The following is a 12907-nucleotide window of genomic DNA, read 5'->3' as shown; positions in this document are numbered from 1 at the left end:
TGTTTGCGAACGAGATGCATTCCGGGGCATTTCATGGCTGTCTCTCTGGTTACAGTTGCTCTCCCCACTCGTTCTCGCCCTTGGTCTCATTTGTTTTGGTTCTGTCTTCATTTTTATTTTTATTTTTGCTTTCGTTTGCATCCTTTATTTTTGAGTTGCCCCTGCTATGAGACGTGCGGGGTTATTGATTATTTTCGCCTTCAGCCCGACCTGGTACCTGGCCACCACTATAGAAATTTGTGGCGGCTGCGTGAGAAAACGCCCATGAGAGTGTTTTCGTCCGGAGGCGGTTCTTGATTCTTGAAGTTGCCAGACACGGCAGAGTCTTGCGAATAAGCATGACGTGAAATGTTTCAAACAATTGGATACGGACAAAAGCAACAAACTACAAACTAAGACGGATTCTTGTTCCGGCCACCCAACATGGCTCAACACATTCTGTCGGAGGAGCTGACACTCTGCATTGTCTCTCCTAACTATGGCAATTACGCCGCAATTTTATTTGTGAGATTGTCCTGCTGAGTCAAAACATTGTAAGTACGGCCCGAGCAACCAAAAAAAAAAAAAAGAAAGAAAAAAGAAGCAGAAACGAACTTATACTTCCAAGACACAACTCGTAGGAATTTGCCGGGTGCACATTCTCACCCAGACACCCGATCCTGTCTTCTGCACATTGTATCGACTGTGCCGAATGCAATCAACGGCTGTGGTCGCTGCACTCGGCCTCCTGCCGGGTCATTTCCCTGCATTGCTCTGGATTCCGATTCCGTCGTTAGCCTTTGCATCTGAACCTTGTCTCGTTTCTCGTAAACTTTTTTGTTTTCATTTTCTTCCCGAGACGCCCCCCGGGCATGCGAGTGTGAACATGTGGTCTGATCGCATGCCCATGTCTTGGTCTGGCTGCACACATCGACCGCCCTTGTTTCCTTTGTGCTCCTACACGCTCCCCTTTGTGTCTTTGTGTTCCTTTTCGTCCCTTTTCGTGCTTATTTTGGACCAGCTGCGCTGCCACCGTCGAATCCACGGATCCATGCACTCCTTGTGCTCAACCCCTGTTTCTCGACGATGATTCGCATTTTGTTGTCGTCTTCTTCGCTTCTGCTGCCTTCTTTCTATTCCTATCCAGAGTCCGGAGTCAACCCCCCGGTCTGCCACCTTGTCACTTTTCTTTCCCTCCTATCATCTCATGATTGCCGTTTTGCCTTGTCACGGACGCGGGACCGAATACGAGGAGGACAGACGGGCAATGGGTACCTGCACCATGTTTGGCGACTGGTGACAGACGCCCTCTTTGGTCTTTTGTCTTTTGGTCTTTTGGTCTTTTGGTCTTTTGGTCTTTTGGTCTTTTGGCCTCATTGGCTAGCGATGTGTACCGTTTATGCTGTTGCTCCTCTTCCGATCCGCAACTCAATGGGCGGAGCATTGCATCACGAAGAGCCCGGATCGAGAGTGTAGGAAACAGCCAATGTAGGCTTTTTCAAGGATCGGCGTAAGTGCAGCCACGATCATCTTGGAGAAGAGAGTACACAAAGACAGAGCACGGAAACAAAATGCGGAATACGGACGACTACGGAACACGGAATGCAGACTTGAGATTGCTGGATGGGAATTCGCTTGCTCTACAGCTTTACTCTTTCGGAACTGGATTCTTGTATGTCCTTCCCCCTTCGTTCTTACGTTTTCTTTCCTTCTTTTCCCTAGGGTTTTCGCCTCTGCATCTTGATCCGCCTGTCAATATTTCAGAACGTCGTGTCTCAACCAACAGTCTCGGCCTTCTGCTCCAACATGGGAGTTTATTTTGCTTTTGGTATTTGGTTTGAGCCATCTCTCCATCTATTCGCGGACATTGTATTTGCATACAGATATATATAGCATTGTTACAGATTTGGCAGGGAAAGGAAATAAGGGTGACAAGCCACCAACCACAGCTGACATACCTTTATTACGTTCATGGGCGCAGCCCACTGTCAAGATAACTCGCCTTGCAACTGGACGTGGAATCAGCAGGCACATCACCCTAGGTAGATGATGAAATTTCCGACGTGGCGGACGGTAGTTTCATGAGGCCTATGTGGCTGTGGTTGATATAATGTAATGGCCATGTTTAAATTATCGTCCGTGTTGCTCTTATTTACAAACCTTGACAATGATCGGAATATCCACTGATTTCATCATTTGGCATCCTTAGCCACCACGCCTCTTAATCATATAAGTTTACCTACTTTAGTAGCCCGCGCAGAGTTTACTTTACGTTTTTATTTCTTAATTTATTTTGTAAAAAACATTTTTTTTAAAAAAAAGAAAGAAAGAAAGAACAGTCATAAGTCGCACCAAGGTCGTACATTGCCAATGCCCACCTGCATGCGTCTTGTCCTCCCCGAGCCATGAAAACGACCAAGGCGCACGGGCACAAGCACTCTCTTATCTGTTCTTCTCTCTCTCGTTTTCTTTTTCTCCCTGTCACACGCGCAATCTCAACACGCGCAGTCTCATGATTTGCCAGCCTGAAGAGTGGGTGGTCTGGGCCGAGACACCCTTTCCATCCTGGGGTTGCTTCGATGCTGCGATATGAATGGAAACAAACGAGTCCCAGGAGCAAAGAAGGGTTTAACGGTGGAAAAACAAATGCCAACTTGATATCTCTGTCAACGTTGACGTGCGGACTCTTTGAAGAGGCGAAACGAAGTAAAACAACAATTCTCCGTGTCCTAAATCCAAACCGTTCCGATTATACAGCGAACGCCTTTTATTTTCTCGTCTGCAGCTCTCTGTCGTGCCTGTGCTGCATCACTTCCAAGGCTGACCGAAGTAAGCAGCGTGGCGTCCAACAAAAAAATGGCGAGCCTTTCCTACCACCCCCAGATGCAAACGAAATACGGACAGCCGGGGGTAAGCAAAAGCCCGCTTTCCTGCTTCCACGGCCATATCGTATGGATATGAGAAACAGGCCAAGTAATGAGCACTTGACAAAGCCTTGTTCAACCTCGATGATTAAGGCGACACAAGACATCGAGGGAAGCCGACCGGGAAGCAGAAGAAGCAGAAGAAGCAGAAGAAGCAAAACGCAGCAGTACTCTGTGACAGCTCTGAGAGCGAACAACAGGGGACTTGCCGGGCAGTCCATTGGGACATTGACGGCTTGTGTCGAGGACGCGAGCACCGGGGCTCCGAGGTTTTGTCTGAAATGTCCAAGTAGTGTCAAAGGTGCGGATAACCAGTGTCTAAGGTGCGTATAAGCCGTCAGCGCTGTCCAGCGTGTCGGGTGCGTGCTGTCCAGAGCGGGCCTCACGCTCTTTGACGTCGACGGACTTTCGCCCCGAGGCTGACAGCCAAGATGTTTTCGACGACCTGTTTTCGACAACATGTTTTCGACAACCTGTTTTCAATAACCTGTTTTCATGGAAAACGACATTTGGAGCACATTGGCGCAGAATTATGTGACTCGCGTTCTGCAAACCGTCTTTCTCTCGTCATGACTCCATACCTGGCACTTCCTCTCGCTTTCCAACAACTCCCTCTCTTCTCTCCACACACTACCGCGTTGCACAGCGGCTGCTAAGGCTCGATGGCTTGCACTCCGCATAGCCGGTCTTGCCCAAGCAGCACCGAGGGATGCGACTATCTACAAATATGAAAAACGCCTCAAAGGCGGTGACGGGGGAGCGGGAACGTGCCATTTCGATCGATCGGGTTGTGCTGGAGAGGTCGGCTGCTGTTCTCTTCTGTTCCAGTCCAAGTGTCGTGTCTACACGCCGCTCTTCCTCCTGACTCTAGGGTCTCTTGATTCCTGCGTCGTTCAGCTCTCGGTGCTATGGCGTCCAGGTGTCTCTGCGTCCTAGCGTCAAGGCTGAAGCGCATCCTGGCTTCTGTGTCTTTCTGGGATGCAGCTGCTTCACATGGACGAGGAACACTCTGATGGCCGATGAGTGGCTCAGCCAAGTGGCCGAGCCCTGTTTGTGCCATCTCCCCGTTCTGTGTCTTCTCTTGGCCTGGATCTGACGTAGGGAGGAAGCTGCATGATGAAAGAAAAGAATAGAAATAGAAATAAATAGACAAGCATAACCAAACTCTGCAAACCAGCCAACGCCTCCAGACTCAACTGCAGGCCGAGCCCGCATCCAGCGTTTTCTCGACGCTCCTGTACGCTCGCACATTTGCACATCTGCACAACACCGCGCCACCTTGGCCCCTGTTGATGTTCCCCTTCCTTGTCCTCTGATGTCCCTTCCTTGTCTTTTCTGGTCTCTCTTCCGAGAGTTAATGAAGAATACCAGGCTGCGCACGTCCCACTTTATTCGTTTTGTTTTGCAGTCTCCCTCGGGTTCCCGTGATGAACGCAGACGCTTCTGCTTCTGCTTCTGCTTCTGCTTCTGCTTCTGGGGCGCCTGGTCGATCCTTGTTCACTCCCCTGTCTCCTTTCTTGCGTCTCTTTATTCTTTTTATTATTCTTGTTTTTGTTTTTTGTTATTTTGTTTTGTCTGGTTTTGTATTGTTTGTCCCTCCCCTCTGATCTGACGCTTTTCCCTGGTCTGCCTACTCATCATCGTCCTACCCTCTTTGTTTCGTTTTCTTCTTATAATCCCACCATCGTCCACGCTCGTCTCGTTTGTTTCCTTGCTCCATTCCCGTTCTTGTCCTTCTTTCTCTTTCATCTTTCGTTCCGTGTTTGTGTTTTCCGTGGTCGACGCCGTCTTCTCTCGCTGGCGGAACTCGTCTTTGGGCCTGTCCGTTCACTTTACGCCTTCATCTTGTCTTGATTCAACGCCCCCTCCGTCTTTCTTTGCTGCTTCTATTCGTTTTTGGCGTTATTATTCTTTTGTTGTCGTGTTTCATTTGGATCCGACTCGACACATCACTCACTAGCATCGATTATTTACAACATTACAACGTGTACTAACCATTCCCATCTCTACCGTGTGAAAATGGCGCGATTCAGCCTCCTGCCAGCCCTGGCTTCCGTGCTTCTTGCCTCGCGGACGCTGGCAGCCACCGTGACGGTCAACTGGGACATCACGTGGGTCAACGCCGCGCCCGACGGCTTTTCCCGGCCCGTCATCGGCATCAACGGCGCCTGGCCGTGCCCCACGCTCGAGGCCAACGCCGGCGACATCATTCAGCTCACCATCAACAACCAGCTGGGCAACGAGACGACGGGCCTCCACTTCCACGGCATCGACCAGGTGCAGACGCCGTGGATGGACGGCCCCAGCGGCGTGACGCAATGCCCCGTCCCGCCCGGCTCGTCCGTTACGTATACGTTTGTGGTCGGTTTCTGCCCCTTTCTTTCCTGTCACTGCGGTTTCGCGGAGCACAACACTTTCTAACCTGCTGTAGGCCAATGCCCCGGGAACGTATTGGTGTACGTACTGGCCGGCGGCCTGAGGACGATCGATGTGACGATGTGACGATGTGATGGAATGCAGAGGAAATGCTGACTCGCCTGCAGACCACTCCCACAACATGGGGCAGTACCCCGACGGCCTGCGCGGCCCCTTCATCGTGCACGATCCCAACGACCCGTATGCCGGCAAGTATGACGAGGAGATCGTCCTGACCGTCTCGGACTGGTACGTCACGGCCGATGTCTGATTTCCTACGGCCATTCTTCCTTCCTGGCTGACCGCCTAGGTACCATGACCAGTCCATCACGCTCGTCCAGAACATGCTCGAGTCCAGCAACACGCAGTTCCTGCCGCCGTTCCCCGACGGCATCGTCGTCAACGAGGGCCGCGGCGCCAACATTTCCTTTGCCAACAACAAGACGTACCGCCTCCGCATCATCAGCTTCGCCGCGTTTGCGTCCACCCTGCTGCACTTTGACTCGCACACCATGCAGGTCATCATGGCCGACGCCTCGTACGTCAAGCAGGCCCAGGCGTACCAGCTGCGCATCGCGCCCGCCCAGCGCTACGACGTTCTGATTTCCGGCGTCGCGCGCGACCACCGCAACTACCCCTTCCTGCTGTCCCTCGACATCAACCGCGACTTTGCCAACGACCCGCCCCAGGCCGTCGTCTGGCCGCACAACGCCACCGGCTACCTGGTCATGGACCCCAGCGGCGCGTTTCCGCAGGACGTCGTCAGCCTCTGGCAGCCGGTCGACGACGTGTCCTTGCGGGCGCTCGACGGCGCGGCGGCCTACGGCCCGGTGGCGCAGACCATTACGCTCAACTTTGACTTTTGCACCGACGCCAACGGCCTGCCGCGCGCGTGCTTCAACGGCCAGCCGTACATTGCGCAAAAGGTGCCCACGCTCTACTCGGTGGCCACGACGGGCGCCAACAACACGAACCCGGCCGTCTACGGCGACGTCAACCCGTTTGTCCTGGCGACGGGCTCCGTCGTCACCGTCGTCGTCAACAACCTGGACACGGCCATCCACCCGTTCCACATGCACGGCCACCAGTTCCAGGTGCTCGACCGCCCCGCCAGCAACGCGGGCGTCTGGGGCGGCCACAACCGCACGTTCCCGGCCAGCCCCATGCGCCGCGACACCATCTCCGTCAACCCCAACTCGTACGCCGTGCTGCGCATCCAGATCACGAACCCGGGCGTCTTCTTGTTCCACTGCCACATTGAGTGGCACGTCGAGATGGGCCTGACGGCGACCCTGATTCAGAGCCCCGAGCTGCTGCGCAACGCCTCGTTCCCGCAGGACCACATTGACAACTGCATCAAGCAGGGCATCCCGTACCAGGGCAACGCCGCCGGCAACACGCAGGACGTGCTCGACACGAGCGACTTTTTGACCGTGCCGCCAACGACGTACACTGGGTATGTCTGTATTCTTTTTTTTTTTTTTTTTTTTTTTTTTTTTTTTTTTTTTTTGGCCGCCAGACCTCCCGCTAACACTGCCAGTGCTTTGTATTCGGCTGCCACGGACTGTCCTGCTCCGCTACGCGCACGTCGCGTGAGACGCCATCTGGACTGAGGTGCACAGATGGGCTTTGATGTGCTTCCACATCGTCTTATAATGTTGGCCCCATTTTGGCATATTGCCATTCGATTCTTTTCAAAGCCATGCTTCAGGGACCCCGTCCCGCCTTGTGTTTGACCAAAAAACGATACTATTACGACCACGGAGAAAACCGAGGCTGCTGGCTATAATTTATATGTTGGGGAGTTTTGCTACCAAGGAGTTTTACCAAGATTTATTTTCGTGGATTTGTGGATTTGTGGATTTATGGATTTATGGATTTTGTTTTATTTCTTCTCTACATTTGTTGTTCTTTATTACTACAATTTAATGCTCACCTGGTCGACAACACCCAAGTCTTGGAGCAACCATGCAAAGGGTGTATCTCGTTGTTCTTTGCATCCCAGTGATATGCGACACTCCGCGTTGCGCCGATATATCGAGTATTGCTATCCTGGACTCCCCTGCAAACCACAAGACCTCCCAAGCTGCAACGGCCTCCAACCAAACGGATGATACGTGGACAACCACGGATCACTGAAGGTACTTAATGATGAGTGATAGCACAGCATCGTCGTAACCACGCAGGCGCGTCGGACAAGCGCCCGGACTACGCACAAGGTAGACAAAGGGCCTTGAACTATCACAAAGGCGGCCTCCGGACCACCGGAGTCTCATCCACATCCACGTTCGGAGTAAAGAGCCTCAATGGTCGGACACAGACAGAGTTCTCGTGTATAAATCCTCGGAGATGCGACTGGTGTCCGGGATTTATTTCGGGCAGAAAGTAGCATGGAGAGGAAGCACGCAGACGTACATGACCACAACACGAGCGCAGATTGCCAAAGAACGAACTTTGGGCGCCATCTGTACGTGCAGCACCTGCCGCTGCCTGCATTGTCGACAACGTGGCATTCTGGCATCGCAATTCTTTTTTGTCTTTCTCTCTTTTTTTTTTTTCTTTCTTTTTTTTGACAGGATATCGTGGCGGCTGGTCGAGGAGAAAGGATCCGGGATGGGTCCGAGGAGAATGACAGATGCAGTCCAGGCGCATAAATGGCCAGCTGGCGACGGTGCACAGGCACCATTTCGAGGCAAACTGTCGCCGCATACTTTGATTGTGTGTTTTGCGAGCATCCTTTGCGGTGTACGAGCGGCACGACAAAGGCCAAAATCGACAACAAACTTGGTCTAAACCATCCGGGAATGAGCCAACCGTTCACAGTCGCCTGCTGTCTCGCCACACCTCTGTCAAGCCCCGAGTAGCACATTTGCAGACACAGGTTGCACCGACTGCCCCGACTCTGCAGGCCGAGGCCCTCCGAGCCAGTCATGCTATCCTTGCGGAGCAACGGCAGACATCGACACGATGGCGATGCATACAGAAACAAGCAGACGCAGAAGCACAAGCAGACGAGACGCAGAGACAGTGGCGGAACACGAGGCTAGCTGAAACGGCCTTTCATTGTGCTGCTTCTGATTTATTCATCTACTTTTCTATTATTCTTTCCTTCCTCCCCCATGTCTACAAAGTCACAAAACGCCGGCCACATCTCCACGTCCGACCAGGGCAGGCTGCCCATCCAGATTGTGCACGCTTGCTACGCTTGCTGTCTTGCTGTCTTGCTGTCTTGTTGTTTTGCTGTCGTGTTATCTTACCGTGTGCTCCGTACCTCGTTTGACAGCTTCTACGTTACATCACCGGAGGTTTCCAGCAAGGCCAGGGGCAGGAAAGGCTCGACACTCCCTTCCCTTGTCACCGTGGGTGGTTGCACAAGTCAGGTCAGGTCAGGTGCAGGCCGCGTTCTCGTGTTGGACCTGTCGCATTGCACGTTGGCGGCTAGACGACCACCGTCTGCCGTTACACGCACACTGCAAGCCATTATTCTAGACGATAAAGGTGACAAGAAGCTGGCACACAGCCAATGTCCACATGTAAGTGGCTCCAGCTAGAAGTATTGTATTGTCCAACACGCACTGTTGCACAACAGCATCGACCTTTGTAGCGAAAGAAGGCCAAAATAAAAACAGCAGCAAACTTAGAAAACATGCAAATAGCACACACCGGAAAAGAGGGCCACTGCCCTTCAACCAGCTTCTCGGGAGAGCCAATAGACTTGCTGGGACCGGCACAAACTCGGCCAGCACAGAGACACTGCGATAGTTTGTGTAATTTCCGGGGGAACCAACCGGTTGCAGAAACACACGAAAACAAGCACGACGACAAGAATCAGAGAAGCCAGAGACGGCTGATGACGGGGTCAGCGTCCTGGTATGCCAATGCAAAACAAGCTCTCAGGTGCAGATGCTTGTGTGCACGTTGCTATTTCGGATTTCATTTAGCCATACGTTTGCTCCGTTTGCTCCGTTTGCTCCGCTTGCGACGTTTTGCTCGTATTGCCATTCTATGTGCAGAGTGACTTCTTCCGTGCATTCGTTTATTCCCACTAATCTGCAGCCAGTCGTGTCTCTAGCATATCTTCCCTCCTCTCTTCATCCTAAACACTGCCGTTAGATACGCAGGAGAGAGTCTGAGAGAGTCTGAGAGAGCCTGCACACCGAGACAAGTCCAGCAACTGCACGGTGAGAATTAGATAAGCTCCATATGTTTCGGTCATCCACTGCGTACTATGTGTCAGTCACCGTCTTCATCAGGAGGCGTTTTCGTAGTGGCTTGCAGCGTCGATCACGACGCCGCCAGCGTCAGACAAACGCTGCATAGAGGCCGTTCCAGAGAAGGCCCATCAATGTACTGGCAGTCAGCTCTGCGTCCATTCAGAATCCACGCACACAGCATGTCCCCAAGACCACATTAGGAGTGCCACATGCAGGCCGTACGCAGATAAACGGCCGTGTCTCTTGTGTCTCTGTGTCTTTCGTGTGTCTTTAGATCCCCAAGATTAAGTTTTTTAAGTAAAATAAAACAGCCACCAAGCCCCCCACTGTCCAGAGCTGAAACCAGACGTGCGGGTAACTACTGTACTTGGTGATCGCGTCGGTACCGGGTAAACAAGGAAATGGGTGGGCGTGTGCATCGTCGTTGGCTTGCTCGAGCAGCGAGTCTCATGCATGTCTTTTTCGCCCCTTCTCAGCCCTCGCTGCCCTCGCTGCCCTCGCACGTTAAACCTGTCTTTGATTTCTCTGTGCCTTGTGAATCTGCATGCAGCATGCATCTGAGACGATGTAGGTGTGTCAGAGCCGGAGGTCCGGGGGGAGGGAGGGGCATGGCTCACGCCAGCGAGCCTTCCTTTTGTCCTTCTAGACGCTCCTGCAAACACCATCAGCCATGAGCTGGAACCACTGGAACCGCCGGTCTTTTGTACAAGAACACCCCCCCAAGATGTCGAGGAATGCAAAAATTTGGGAAGTGGGCAGTGGGAAGTGGATGTCAGGCAATAATTTTTTTCTTTATCGTTGCCCATCGTGGCCGATCTGAGAAGGACGTAAGACAGCGCGAGGATGCCAGCCGCCTCAGGAACTGGCATCAGGAACTGGCACCCGGAGGAGCCGTCTGCCGGTGGGTGGGAAACAGTGGGCAAAGGAAAACACACACAAGGACAGCCACAAAACGGGTTCCCAGGCTGTGCAGAGCGGATAGCAGGACGCCGGAACCGGAAAACGAGCATGCAATTCAGCCACCCCGAATGATATTCTGAAAAGAACAATGCGGTAATCTAAGAAACAAGTTCAGCAGCAGAGAGAGCGCCGTGGCGCCGTATGTTGCAGTGCACTTTGTGACCAAAGGATTGCGCCCATCGCGCCATCGCTTACTCCGTGCTCCTTCGTCTTTTTCACGCGGCCGCAGATGTGCAGACCGCTCCCATCACTCATCACCTATGTTTGTTTATTTTTCTTAGCTTTTGCTGACTCTCAGATGTCTGATGTGTGTGTCTTGTCGTTCCAACCACCACACCCATTGCCCGTCTCTTTTCCAATGACGTATTTCGGGTCCCGGCAGGTCGAAGTACGATGGATTTGAAAGCACAGCGGGATGTAGTAGTAAGACATCAGCGGTCTAGACCGAGATACGGAGCATAAGGCTGACCGCAGCTGTCCGATGATCCGTGCTTCCTATCGGCACCGATGTGCTTTTGCCTCCCTTGTACATGCAGCGATGCCGGCTGGGTAAGCATCCGCGGCTTCGATGACCAATGGGATTTCCAATCAGTTCGAGGTGTTGGAATGTTTCAAGTTTTGGTAATCTTGATTCTACTTTTCGATTAAGTTTTTCACAGAAAACGAAAAGACAAGAATGGAATAATGTTTTCATAATTGTCAGCTTCGTAACAGACGAGATCTGAACTGTGGCCCAGTGGCCTCACCGCAACAAAATCGAGATTTTGGCTCTATGTATTTTGCACGATTGGAGATCGACTGCTTCTGCACACTTTACAATCTACTCCACCGCTAGTTTGGGTTGTTGTGGCCTCTGCTTTTCACAAACTGTCACGTCGACGGCACAGGCCAGAAACGTAAATATGGACTATATTGCCTCCGCACCGCGTGACCGGAGGTCCACGACGCTCTGCTTTACCTTTACGAAATGACGCAAGTCCATGGCGAGTTTACCGGACTCGTGGGAAATGCAGGCGCAAATAGTATTGCGTTATAGTGAATAGCACGTCTGTAATATAATATTTTATTTGCCCTTCTTTATGTGCTTTCGTCTCACTTAAATACTGCGGCGCGAGTCACCAAACATACCATGGAGAAGTAGCTACGACAGAGACAATGGGACAGAAAGTAAAATGCCAGAAAAAAGTAGATAAAAGTAAGAGAAGTAGAAATTTAAACAATTGTAAAAGCAAAAAGAAGGATAATTCTGCGGTCAAGTACAATAGACGTTGACTGTGCAAGCCAATTGGTTCTTGTGGTGTCCTTGCCCATCGTGCCTGCCAGTGCCATCCTCCGTAATTGCCTAATTGCGTTAGCGTCTCTCTCTCCATCCGCAACGCAGGAAAGAACAAGCTCGGAATGGATACCTGAATACGACGTGCTATTGTATTCTGTAGGCGTCCGGGGTAATACGTAGGGCGCTATCCTGTTTTATTATTATCCCGTCTTATTAATGTCTCCCGAAGCCGTAGCATCCAAAGAGAACGCTGTGTTATTGGACCGCATGTCCTTGCCCTGCTCTGGTCCTTTGGTAGCCGTACCTTACAGTAGCTCTCCCGTGCCTTCCCCCATTTTGTGGTGTGTGAGCGGCACTGGTTCTCTCCTTCCCTGCCATGACCGGTCGCTCATTCCTCTGTTGCATTCAACCGTTGGTGACTTCCTTATTGGCGAGTTTTCGTACCATCGCTCTTGCCGCTTTCCTGAAGCGTGATGGCAATGCACGGCTGCGCTTTCCCAATCCAAGCCGAATGCCCATTGCTCTATCCTAGATGACGTATGCATGTCTCTGCTGTCACTTTCTGTCACTTTCCGACCCTTTCCCACCGCCCCTTAATCGCCCCGCTGCGGCCTCAACTTTTCTTTCCACTCGATCCGAAGCAATATACGAGTGCAAGCAACAACAGTCAACCCAACCCGCCCATCGTCGACATGTCGACCACACCGGCGCGAATCGCTGCCGTCGATCACTACGCTGTGCACTGGGCTGGGGTGAGCCGTCGGCCGCTTAGCCCGCAGAATGGCGCCAAGGCAGAGCCCATACTGTGTAAGCCTCATGGAGTTCTCCTTGCAGAGTTGGCTGGCGATCGTCGGGTGGGATACAACATAATACGTCGCACAATTTGGCCGAAAACGAGGACTTGCCCATCATCCGAACGAAAACTCTAATACGACAAGTCCGTGATGGCTTTGCAAGCAAACAAACCAAGGCCGTGGAACACGGAGGTCGTGCTTGCTGGCTCATCGGTTCGGCCATCTATCTCTCGTCGCTTTTATGCGTGCCTCGTCCTCGGCAGTGCGCTTGCTCGCACACCTGGTAAAGAGCAGCAGCCACGTACAGCTGTGGGAAACAACAAAGACGGAGAGAAAAGGTCAGTT

The 12907-nt window shown here is 52.1% G+C and overlaps 1 protein-coding gene across 1 annotated transcript; it reads left to right on the top strand.

The window, feature by feature from the left end:
• Positions 1-4922: 4922 nt before the first annotated feature.
• SPBR_06865 (ferrooxidoreductase Fet3) lies at positions 4923-6931 on the top strand (the record flags this gene model as incomplete). Its single annotated transcript, XM_040765121.1, has 5 exons — positions 4923-5264; positions 5335-5359; positions 5447-5567; positions 5629-6774; positions 6859-6931. 5 exons carry the CDS (start codon positions 4923-4925, stop codon positions 6929-6931), a joined length of 1707 nt encoding a protein of 568 aa, XP_040617522.1.
• Between the last annotated feature and the right edge of the window lie 5976 nt (positions 6932-12907).

The sequence above is a fragment of the Sporothrix brasiliensis genome (assembly GCF_000820605.1).
Source record: "Sporothrix brasiliensis 5110 chromosome Unknown Cont20, whole genome shotgun sequence".
Lineage (NCBI taxonomy): Eukaryota > Fungi > Ascomycota > Sordariomycetes > Ophiostomatales > Ophiostomataceae > Sporothrix > Sporothrix brasiliensis.
Note: the sequence above shows the minus strand (reverse complement) of the source record. Positions and strands in the feature narration are given on the sequence as shown.